Source organism: Akebia trifoliata, chromosome 14, assembly GCF_017979445.1.
Source record: "Akebia trifoliata isolate Shusen 1 chromosome 14, ASM1797944v1, whole genome shotgun sequence".
NCBI classification, from domain to species: domain Eukaryota; kingdom Viridiplantae; phylum Streptophyta; class Magnoliopsida; order Ranunculales; family Lardizabalaceae; genus Akebia; species Akebia trifoliata.
The window spans coordinates 23,336,055-23,348,335 of NC_141388.1; the positions used below are offsets into that span (position 1 = coordinate 23,336,055).

At 36.8% G+C, this 12,281-nt stretch overlaps 1 protein-coding gene across 1 annotated transcript in view; it reads right to left on the reverse strand.

Annotated features, from left to right (window-relative positions):
- Nucleotides 1-771: 771 nt before the first annotated feature.
- Nucleotides 772-12,281, reverse strand: part of LOC147386570 (DEAD-box ATP-dependent RNA helicase 20-like) — a 51,199-nt gene continuing 39,689 nt past the window's right edge. Inside the window, exons 9-15 of the mRNA XM_086422721.1 lie at nucleotides 5,105-5,200; nucleotides 3,165-3,296; nucleotides 3,012-3,086; nucleotides 2,173-2,262; nucleotides 1,979-2,053; nucleotides 1,119-1,384; nucleotides 772-995 (exon numbers count right to left, since the gene is read on the reverse strand). Of these exons, the coding sequence (XP_086278847.1) occupies nucleotides 1,211-1,384; nucleotides 1,979-2,053; nucleotides 2,173-2,262; nucleotides 3,012-3,086; nucleotides 3,165-3,296; nucleotides 5,105-5,200 (642 nt within the window). The 3' untranslated portion in view covers nucleotides 772-995; nucleotides 1,119-1,210. The remainder of the gene's footprint in view (nucleotides 996-1,118; nucleotides 1,385-1,978; nucleotides 2,054-2,172; nucleotides 2,263-3,011; nucleotides 3,087-3,164; nucleotides 3,297-5,104; nucleotides 5,201-12,281) is intronic.

Sequence of the window (12,281 nt, forward strand, 5' to 3'; positions counted from 1 at the left end):
GCTTCGATTCATTTGCCCTCTTCATATTCATCACCATCTCGTCCAAGGATTCTTGTCTACCATTACAGGGAAGGTCGCTATACAGAAGATAATGTTCAAGGATGGATTAATGAGGAGGGGTATACGATTTTTTAATTCTCTCATACTCTTGTTAGAGAGAAATTTGGGGAAGATTTCAGAGATATTTTTATTTTATTTTCATTTTTTAAATAAGAGGAAAGAGAGGGGGTTGTATTAAAAAAAGAGAATTGATCGGATAGGATTTTTATCAGATTGGGTTGGGGTCAATCTGAATCCAATCCGAAAATCTAAAATCTTGATTCGGATCCTATTTTTCGGATCGGATACCGGATAAAAGTCGGATCATTGCCAGCGCTGATTTCTTCTCTCAAGACTGAAGATTTCATAACCCAGGAACAAAGGTGTAGCAAAATTTGCATTCTAAATTTCTTACAGCCAAATAACCCCATTCCACAATAATCCCAGGGATTACATTGATGCCTAGAATACTTTGGTGCCTATATCAGATATTTGGGTCTCTTCAAGAAAAAAAATATTCCGCATGAAGATTATTTCATTGAAGTAAAAACCTGTTGAATGACACTGCAAGAACCTAAATGCAGGAACCAAAGATGCCATTTCTTTGCAGAGCTTTTGTGGGTGCTAAGGCCCTATCGGCAAGTTTTTTAGAAGCCCTACCACCAAAACTAGAACCATCTGTAATACTACTACATCTATTCATGAACTGGTTTACAATTTGGATCAGTCACGGATTTTAAAGCAAACTAAGTTATTTTTCATGAAAATTAACACCAGTCACAAAATGCATTGAACGTATGCCACTCGTACAAATATTTAAATGCATCGGCAACTAATCCTGGGTATATAAGGGCTAACTAAATTGATGAATAGACATTTAAATGAACTTACAAGAAAAATTCCCATTCATCTTCATCATGTGTTGTGCTTCCCAACTCAAGTCAGGAGCCATATACCTGTATGTGCATGTTTTGTAGTCATCAGTAACAGTATGACATCCAAAAAAACCCAACTCATCAAAGTTATGACCTCCAGATAAATCAACAGAAATTAAAAACAATTATGAGTAAAAATGTTACCTGTTGTACCGATTCTTGGGACCCACCCCGAAAATGAAACATCAAGTCGTCCTTAAAACAAGAGTGTACAAAAGCAGAGCTTTCGCTTTCTGTCATTCATCCCAAGCATCATCTGCGGCACCCTCTTTCTTCAAGTTTGCAGGAGCAAGCATGTATCTGTACTTATCCTCAACATTAATTGATGTGGGACCCATCATGGATAGCTTAGATAATGTAATACTTTCTTTCTGTGCAGCTGCTGCTTCTCTCTCCTTCTTCCTTGCAACCTAATACTCAATACCAGTAAGAGTCACGACACAACAAACCAGGAGTTGACAGATACAAAGATGGGTGTTAAGGAATACATCAGCTTATGCTGGGGAACAAGCCTATGCTTATTAATCCCTTTAAAAGTAAGATAAAGCATGAAAATAGATATAGATAAAAATAAGACAGCTGCTATTGGCACCCCAACTTTTACTTATTACACCCCAATTATAAATAAAGCAACTAAGTGAATGGTTGAGAATAAGAAAAGGTTCGGGTGCCAATAGCAGCTATCTCTTTTTCTTTTTTGATAGATTTCCCTTTTTTTGGGTATAGGATTTTATACGAGCCTAATCATAATTGTAAACAAGTACTGAAATTGTTTGAAGAAATGTCATAATGTTTTGTAATGTTGAGATTATAATTTGAGCCAAGCCTTTGTAATGTTTGAAGAGTGTGTTTTAATCATTATTAATTGGAGAGTGAGAAATAATTTAAAAAATTTGGGTGCCAATAGCAGCTCTAAAAAATAAATGCAGGAAAGACTGCACAAGTATACTTACTAAAAAGATTTTAACATTTGAGGTGAGGCTAGTAGTACAGGAAAAACATACCTTCCCAGTTGCAAAGGCCACAGTGTTTCCAGATTCAACATCTGCAATTGCTTTCCTTATATGTGCCAATAGGAACTATGAGATGAAGCCACCACCAAACAAGAGAGCAAAGAAAAAAAAAAGTTGATGTCAGTGCTTGCACAAATAGGAATAATATGGAAAGAAAAGGAAAAGATGGAACATGACAACAACACCATGTCACGGTCAGTGTAAAACGAAGTAGCTTGGCCTGTTGATCCTGCACGCCCTGTTCTTCCAATCCGGTGCACATAATCCTCCATTGTCTATAACCAGAGAGATTTTGGGTACGGTATATAATAAGCACAATTATAAATATTTTGGAGCAATGGATTGTACAGAAAATTCACCCATCAGAAATTAAAGATTTGTTGCTGAATAAATTTTATGGGGCAATTACTCTTCTTTTAAATTGAAGAAGAATATGATACGCAATAGATATTAAGTACAGAACAACAAATGTCAGTGTGGATTACTGGGAAGGCAGTAAGAATTTAAAAGAACTCGATATAATTTAAGTAACCTACCAGGTCCCATTAGAGAGACTTCAGATCATGGTTTCAAAACTTGCTTTGACATCTCATCTCGTCCGTGGACGAGACCAAGTTGTCTCGGACGAGGTAAACCATTTAACTCGGTTTAGAATAATTTATTCATACATATCTATAAGAAAATAATTATAAATATTTTATAAAATAAGGTAGATCATAAAACCTTTAGTAATAATGTTTATTTATATAATAAATATTTAAATTCTAAAAAAACAATTATTTTAATCAAAATATACAAAATGCCAGTTGACTCAGCCCGGTCAAGTTTTACTGACTTGAAATCTCGTCCGAGTCATCTCGTTTATCTCACAAGATTTTGCACAGTTGAGATGCTGTGTCTATCCGTCTCGTTCATGGATGATACTGAGATGACTCTGGCAAGGGCGAGATTTAAAACCATTCTTCAGATAGATGAGATTCAGACAGCGAGAAAAAAAAAAACTGCCACTTGCAGCCAAACATACCTTTGGGAGATCTAGATTAACAACATGAGCAACTCCTGTGACATCCAAACCACGAGATGCAACATCTGTAGCAACCTGCATATAGAGCCCCATTAAATAAGTTACACTTGAATTCTCTCTAGCAATTTAGACAGGCACGAACATGAAGCATACCAAAATATTTGTAGAGCCATTTCTAAAATCTCGAAGAGCTGCCTCTCTTTCACTTTGGCTACGGCCACCATGAAGAGCAACTGCATGCAAACCTTGTGCTACCAGAGCTTCTGCTATTTCATCGCACCTAGTCTGTAGAAGGACTTCAATTAACATTTTCAGTACTTTCATGGATACAATTAACAAGATCAAAGTTTCATAGTAAACCACTGTAAAGTGTTTTATTAAGGAGTTCGAAGAACCCACAGAATATCTAACTTCGCAAGTGATTTAAATAAACATAGATTAGAAAACAATAAATAAATAAAAACACTTGTACGTTTCAATTTTATTAAAAAGAAAAAGGACCTGAAAAATTAAATGTATCACTGGCACAAAGGATACTAAATTGGTTAAGAGTAACAAATATCTCTTCTTCTTTTTTAACAATTTATTGATGAAAAGGGTGTGAGAGGAAGGCCGATGATGTGGAAGAAGGTGGCAAGAAAAGATCTAAAAAAACATGCCTTGACTGAAGATATGGTTCAGGCTAAAGGTGAAATGGGATTGATGTGGCCCGCCACAATTCTTGGGATAAAACAAAAATGATAATGATGATGACGATGATTGATATTGATATTGATAGAAGAAAAAAGTAGAAGAAAAGGCAAGGGAAGCATTTCCTTATAAATAAATGATCCTTGTGACCTTAGTCGGCAAACTGTTGGTCTCATTTCACAAGATCAACCTTACAAAAGTCCAAACTTGAGGCAAGTTCGGTGAGAATTCGACATGCTTAGCTATGTCTGGTGGTCAGGAACAGTGTAACTAATAATTTCATTGAAAGGTCTATATAATAATTGTAAAGATGCAAATTCAGGGTACTTCAATTTGGACAAGGGACCATAAAATTTTAATCCACATAGGACAAAACTTTTGTGAGCCTTTTGTGAACCTAAGATTGTGAGCCAAGCGCCACCCTATATGTATATTTGGTAAGTGTAAATTTTATTAATCAAAGAAGAGAGAAAAAAGAAAGAGAAGGAAGCTGAGGTAGCCCCCAATATAGAGAAAACAGAAAAAAGCAAATACAAGCTAAACCCCCTAAAAGTTACGAATCACAAAGAGTATCCCATCCAAATACAAAATCCTCAAATAAGACCACCACGAATTCCCCAATCAGCTTGGACCAAAAGTATAGCATCCCCAATATCTCCAGAATAACAGCTTGGGAAGTACTTTCCTTACCTTGAAACACCCTTTTATTCTTTCCAAAGACCCCCTACCAATGGCTGATGGAAGATTAGCCCAAAGGTGTGTTTTTTTTAGTTTCTGTGGGAGAAGATATTGAAAGTCCACCCTTATAATAATGGAATGAAACTTTGGGAAAAGACTAATGATAAAATGACACGCTGACATATGCAGTCTGTAAGCATTTGACGTGGCAAGTGCACAGAACCGTAGATCTTTTTCCTTGTGTATCCCGAAGAAAAAGATCTATGGTTGTGTGTACTTGCCATGTCAAACGCGAACAGACCGCGTATGTGTTAGCACTTCATTATATCATGGCTCTTGGGGAAAACCCGAACCATCTGAAAAAGAGAAAGGATGTACATTCAAATCTCACAGGAAAAAGAGGTTATGTACAAATGCATTCTGTAATAGAAATTAAGACACAGAATAATAATATTGGAAAAACAAAAACACTGAAAGACACTCATTCAACTTTTAAGTAAGATAGCACAACATAAAAGAAGGAAGGGTGGGTGCGCAAGGGAGGGGAATAAATAACTAAAGCTTTATGCTAATAGTTGTGCAAACATGTGCCTAAAATCTGTCTACCACGAATTCATGACAAGTCAGGTCCTTGTCATTATGGCATTTCTCGTCATAATCTCAAAATCATACACTAAAAAAGCACGCAAGAAAAATTAGTAAATGCAAATTCATAGCTGCAATACCTTCCTTTCAACAAAGACAATGGTCAACGGAAGGGGATGGCCAGATCTTTCAGCCTGTGACACCTCCTCCACAAGCAAAGTGAGGAGCCGATCAATCTGCAACACACTAGAAATGTTACAACCATGAACAGATAGTTAACTAGTCACATATTTAGCTAAAAACAATCTGCCTAGCCATGTCCAAAGCACAAAAACAACATTTCAAAATTGCTCAAAGATATAGTTTTACGAAAGTGGCATGGTTGATTCAAATTATGGAGTTGGAATATATGACAAATGAGTTCCTTCGAATGCCAGACCTTTAAATAAAAAAGAGGAAACATTAGACTTCATGAAAGATAATCCAGTGAACCCGATGTAATACAAACCATGGTAGCTGGAAGCAACAAACAGGACTAAAAGGAAAAAAACATTTAATTTGTCTCATAAAATTAGTTTGTCTGTGCTGTAGATCGTTCACTGAATTGAACAGATAGATGTAGAGCCAAAAATCTCAAGGACCCAAGTGCCTCAAGTTGGGGCACCACACCCAATATGCAAATAGATAAACTAAAGAGAGGCATGGAGGAAGAGAGAGAGAGAGAGAGACTCATTTATGAGGTTTGATTGTATGATTAGCATTGTTTTGGGAGTATAGGTTGTGTGGCAATGTGCCTCTTTCTTCTCAGTAGCCTTCCATCTATGCTCTTTCTTTGAAGAAATTCACCGCGGAGTTTGATTGTATGATTCGCATTGGGCATAACCTCTCTTGGGATGGGATTTAAGGAGGGACTTGAACGATTGGGAAATAAATAAAGTTGCATCACTTCTCGACATCATTAATTCCTACATCTTTGTTGAAAATGAGGAAGACCAAAGAGAGTGGAGTTTGTCCAAGGATAAAACATTCTTTGTCAGATCTTTCTTTAAAAACTTTTAGCCTCCTCCCTCTTTTTCCTTCCCTCATTGTGCCATTTGGTCCTCTCTAGTCCCTTCAAAAATCAGTTTCTTTATTTGGACAGCAGCACTTGGGAAAATTCTCACTTTCAATAATCTAATTAAGAGAGGACTTTCAACACCTAATTTTTGCTTCCTTTGTAAAAGGGCAAGAGATTCGGGGAATCACATTCTCATTCATTGCTCATACTCGGCCTTAGTGTATACCCACTTCATGTCTCTCTTTCATTTGAGTTGGGTCTTTCCTTGGGACATCCTTTCTTTGTTTAATGGGTGGACACTTAACATTTTCTCCAACAGGAAAATGTATTTCTGGGCTGTTCTCCCTTTCGCAATTTGGAGTCTTTGGATAGAGAGGGATAGTAGGGTATTCCACGGTGAAGAGAAGTCTACTGAAGAGGTTACTCTGGATATCTTGGGTAGGCTATTCCATTGGAGCAGATTAACCAAGGAGTTTGTAGGGGTGTTCTTCGAATATTTTGCTTTTAAGTGGGATGCTTTGTGCCTTGTGTAGCTTAAGTCAGTCTTGTTCTTTTCCTTTGTTTTATTCCTTTCCTTTTTCTTGTATTTGGGGCCATCTCGGCCATTTTTATCAATAAAATTTTTTATACTAATTTTAAAATAAATTTATGAGCTTTGTTACCAAAACAGTGACAATGTCCACAAGTTGAGTTGGCCAGTCCATTGTATGCCAGGCAGTTAATACAATATCATTACCATCTCAAGACCAAATTCTTCATACGTTATTCATGCTCTTCTCTTCTCTCTCCTAAAATTTGTAGAGTTTAGAGTATGGCTATCAGATAGTTTCGTTATATTGGAGTGTTCAACCACACCACACTGGAGAATTCGGACACACTATAGGATTAAATAATACCAGAGAATTCAGGCACACTAAAGAATTCAACCAATACAAGAGAACTTCTCAACACCGGAAAATTCTGTAATATTGGTGAGTGCAACCATACTAAAGGATGCTATACATGAGAATTCAACCGTATTAAAGAGCAATTATGCTGAAGAATTCGGCCACACTAGAGAGCTCAACCACAAGGAAGAGGCTGAGTTTGGGCACTGATGACTTTGACTTTCATATTTTTGATGTTGAGAGAAGGGATCTCCTTATCAACTTTTAATAGACCTCTAACATTCGTCTGGTAGAACTCTTCAAACATACTTAGTCTGATTATCAACCGTGAGATTATCAGAGTGCTTGACGAATACAAGAGGTATGATGGTCAAATGAAATCTCACCTTCTATATCTGTAGCAACAAATATAAATGTGTAATAATAAGAATAGATAGCGAATTTATTATGCTTTCTAGGTTTATTTGTTTTTTTTTTTTTTCCATTTATTAGGAATACCTTCTAATTTCCAAAAGTTTTATTATAAAAGGGATGAGGACATGAGACAAGATATCTCACTTTTCATCTTTTCTACTCTCCTCTCCTCTCTTCCTCTTCCACCTCCTAAGAAACCCTAAAACAAAGTCAACTTGGCATTAGAGCCTCCCATAAAAGCTTCTGAAGACTGAAGAGTAGTTCTCCTCCTTGAATAATGGTTGTATGGCTTGCGTAGGGAACCATATGGCCTGTGAACCCTACAAGTTCGTGTCTCTCCTTCGTGTTAGTTGGTAAAGGATATTTTATTAGTTTTATTGAAATTTTTTGGTTAGTTTTGGCAAGGTTTTGGGGGTAAATTAGGAAAAAATTTAATAAAAATAGCTACAAAATCCCTTTTCTGACTTCGTGAAGTGCACGAATCAAAGAAAGTGTTGTTATTTTTCGTTGGTTGTTTTTGGTGAGTCTCAATTTGTGGAAGCAACCAAAACTCTTTATTCTCAATTATGTGGATGATCGATGAAGAGAAATCGAAGACGCCCCCTACTCCTACCGCCACCCTTACTAGATCAACCCCAATTCTCTTTTCTGTTTTGGGTGATCTTCTTTTACGGTTTGTGTTTTCTTGCGTTCTTGGTTAACTTTCGAGCATAAATGGCTTCTTCAGGCTCCTTTGAAGTCACCTCACATTGGAATTATCAAGTTCAAAGTTACGGTGATAACCCTTCTCATCAAATTACCACCATTAAGTTGGATGGCACCAACTATTTAGAGTGGTCTCAATCAGCCAAGAGGTGCATTCATGATCGTGGACAGGCAGGGTACATAAATGGGAAGCTTCCTCAGCCCAATTCAAAAGATGTGTTGTTTGAGAAATGTGATTGCGAGAACTCCTTGGTGATTTCTTGGCTCCTAAATTCAATGCATCCATCTATTAGTCGAGGCCTTCTGTTCTTCAATACAACTAAAGATATATGGGATATCGTGGCTCAAACCTACTCACAACTCCAAAACATTGCTCACATTTATGAGCTTTGCTAAGAGATTGGTAATCTTCACTGGGGGTAAAAGACATTAGATGCCTTCTTTTCTTCCCTACGTGCTAAGTGGGAAGAATTAGACCATTATCGAGTTGTTCAAAAGGAATCTCCCAAAGATGGCCTGGTTTATAGGCGATTATTGGAAGAGGACCGTGTGTTTGAATTCTTGATGAATCTCAAACTAGAATATGAGATGGCGCAGGTGCAACTCTTAAGCAAGGGTGAGCTTCCCTCTCTAACTACGATATATTCTATTGTTCAGAGTGAGGAAAGTTGTTGTGTTGTTATGTTTCGTCCCCACCTACAAGAGATCGTTCTGCTATTGTATTGTTGTTTTCCCTTCCTCCAAAGGGAAATCTGAGTGGACCTCGCAAGCCTTCTTTTACTAGTGATGGGAAAGAGATTTGGAAATGTGATCATTGTAGAAATCCCCCTCTGACCTAGTTCGGTTGATATGTGTCCTATGTCTCATGACGAGAATGAGAAACTCAGGGGCCTTCAAGCTCATCTTGATCAGGGATCTTTTGCATCTTCAGCTTTTGCTCTCACAAGTATTTTAGCATCTGCCAATCTTGCATCTATTTCTTCTTCTTCCTGGATCATTGATTCAGGAGCCTTTGATCATATGACTGGTACGTCATCACTTTTCTCGTCCTATACTTTATGTTTCGGTAGGGATAAAATGCAAATTGCAAATGGCTACCTCTCCTCCATTTTTGAACAATGAGTCGTCCCTTTCTCAAACACCTTTATCCTTATCTTCAGTTCTACATGGTCCTAAATTGACTACCAATCTTTTATATGTGAGTAGCTTTAACCAATACACTTAATTGCAATGTTACCTTTTATCTCTCTCATTGTGTGTTTCAGGTCTTGACCACAAGGAGGATGATTGGAACTAGGCATGAAACTGATGGCCTCTACTTATAGGATTGCGCATCTCCATCCCCTTTGGTGTATCAGTCCTCTATTTTTAGCTCGTTGAAGCTAATATCTACTTGTGGCATGCTTGCTTAGGCTACCTGTCTTTTGGGTCTTTACGTATTTTTTTCTGAAGTTGTTTGCGTATGTTTCTTTTCAAAGTTTACAGTGTGAAGTTTGTAAAACCTCTTTTTATTCCAGTATTACAAGAAGTTTGTTTCCTTTTCAAATTTGTTCATACTAATGAATCCTTGTCCTACTGTCGCTCTAAATGGCTATCACTATTTTATTATATTTGTGGATGATTTTTCACATGCTACGTGACTGTATCTACTAAAATCTCATGATGAAGTTCCAAATCTTATGAAGAACTTCCATAAAAAGGTGTTGACTTAGTATGACACTAATATTAAGATCTTCAGGTCCGACAGTGTTGGGGACTTTGAGAATTATCTAGCTAAGTTTGGCATATGTCGAAATCAAATGCAAGGGCATGTGATAAGATTACACCCAAGATCCGAAGGGAGATCATGGAATACATGGACAAGATGTCTAGGAAAAAAAAGTTGATGCAATTAACTTAGAAAGTTACATTGAAGGTAGTGAGATTGATGAAGACGACGATGACATAATCGCATATGATACTTGCCCTACATCGACGAGACGTAGTCGACCACCGGTTCCTCCCCCACGAAGAGCTACTAAAAGAGTTCAAGCTCGTGATCCACATGATAAGTGGTGTAGAACACATCCAGACGATGTGTTGTAGACCACATCCAGAAGATGAGATTAATCAAAGAGTAAAAGGTAAAAATCCAATTCAAACAACCATAAAATGTAGTACTAAAGATAGGAAAACTACCATTCAATACATAGCTAAATGGTTATACCAAAGCCAGTATTGCTTTCAATACCGTTAAATTAAAAAGCTTCAAAGTATTGGTAGAAACAATTGGTCAATTTAGACCTAGCCTCAAACTACCTTCATACCATGAAATACGAGAACCATGTCTAAAATAGGAGGTAGAGTTTACCCAAGGTTTAATTACTAAATATCGAGAATCTTGAAAAAATCTATGGATGTACTCTAATGGGCAATGGATAGACAGATAGAATCAGCAATAATAATTAACCTTTTAGTTAATTGTCCTATAAGAACAACATTCCTTAAATATGTGGATGCTTCAGCCCATTCTCCTACAATCGAGTACTTATTTCAACTACTAGATAAAATTGGTGAAGAACATGTTGTCCAAGTAGCAATGGGTAATGTCGTTGCTTATGTGGCCATCGGCCACCTCTTAATGACTATGAGGCCTCACTTATATTGGTCGCCTTGTGCGACACATTGCATAGATCTCATATTAGAAGATATAGGTAAATTGCATATACGTATTGTAGCTAAAGCTAGAAAAGTTGTTGTTTTTATGTATAAACAAGCTTTACTTTTACAAAGAATGCGTGCTCATATAAATGGTAATTTACTTAGACATGCAATCACACGTTTTGCTACTACCTTTCTAACACTACAAATCCTTCATAGGAAAAAGGCGAAACTTAGAACCTTTGAAGTACCAGTAAATTGGAACAATGAGTCCTAGTCTAAAAAACCCAAAAGCAAATTGGTTGCCCAAATTATCTTGTCCCAAAACTTTTGGACAGGTCTTGTTAAAGCATTTAGAGATTCTATGCATTTAATTACTATGCTTATATTACTAGATGGCAATGAAAAGTCACCCATGGGTTATATTTATGATTATGGAAAAAAGCAATTGACAAAATTAAGGAAAATAATCAAATATAGAGAAAGAAATTATAATAAAGTAGTTGATATTATCATAAGAGATGGAGCAGCCAAATGTCATCTACCTTATATTTGGTTGCCAACATCCTTAATCCACCCTTATAATTCCAATCCGCCAATCATGATGAGGTGGATTTGACGCATATGGTTGGATTCCTTGATATCTTAGAAAAGATGATTCCAATGCAGGAAGAACAAGATAGGATCTCGTCACAACTAGATCAATACAAAAACTACGAAAGAATTTTTGGAAGAAAAATTGTAAAGAGACATAGAACTACGAAGATTCCAAGTATAAATAATTAAAAAAAATTAAATATATATCTTGTCTTTGATTGTTTTTAAAATTAAAATACTTATAACTTATAAGTTGCTAAATACCTACCTAAATGATACAGCCGATTGGTGGTCCGCTTATGGAGTTCATTCAATTACAAAGGAACCGGCTTGAAGAGATTGGTTATTTGTATACTTGGCCTAACATGTTTGGCATCAAGATGCGAACGTAATTGGAGCATATTTGAGATGATATAACAAATTAACAACTTAACTTGTTACTTGTTGTTAGTTATTAATTGTAAATTGCTATTAGCCAATTACTTATTAAGTATTAAGTTAAAATTTGTTATGCATTGAATAGATTCACACAAAGAAGAGAAATAGACTTGAGCAAAGAAACTCAATGACTTGGTCTTCGTGCAATACAATAAAAAATTGCATAAAAGATTCAAGCAAAAGAAGAAGAATCCGGGATTTTACGACCATATCTCCATTGAAGACTTGAGTGGAGATCATCTGTGACTCACTGATGCATGAGAAGAGTCAGTGTTTGGAGGAAAAGACTTAACTTGGCCCAAGTTGAGCAAGCAGCTTTTACACCAACACCTGGGGAAAGCTCAAGCCAAAGAAGAAGGGGAAGATGCTCAAGATTGTTGAGTGTTGTATTATCCGCCTCCGCTCGCAAGTATGACGTGCTCACGTATCATGCCTTAGTTTGACCCATGACCCTCTTATATTCATAGTTGCGCCTTCCCCATAAGATCGGTCTTTTGTAGTAGTTGGTTGGTTAACATGGTATCAAAGCGCTAAGTTCACATAGGTCACGAGTTTGAGTCTCCTCGAGGGTATTTTCCA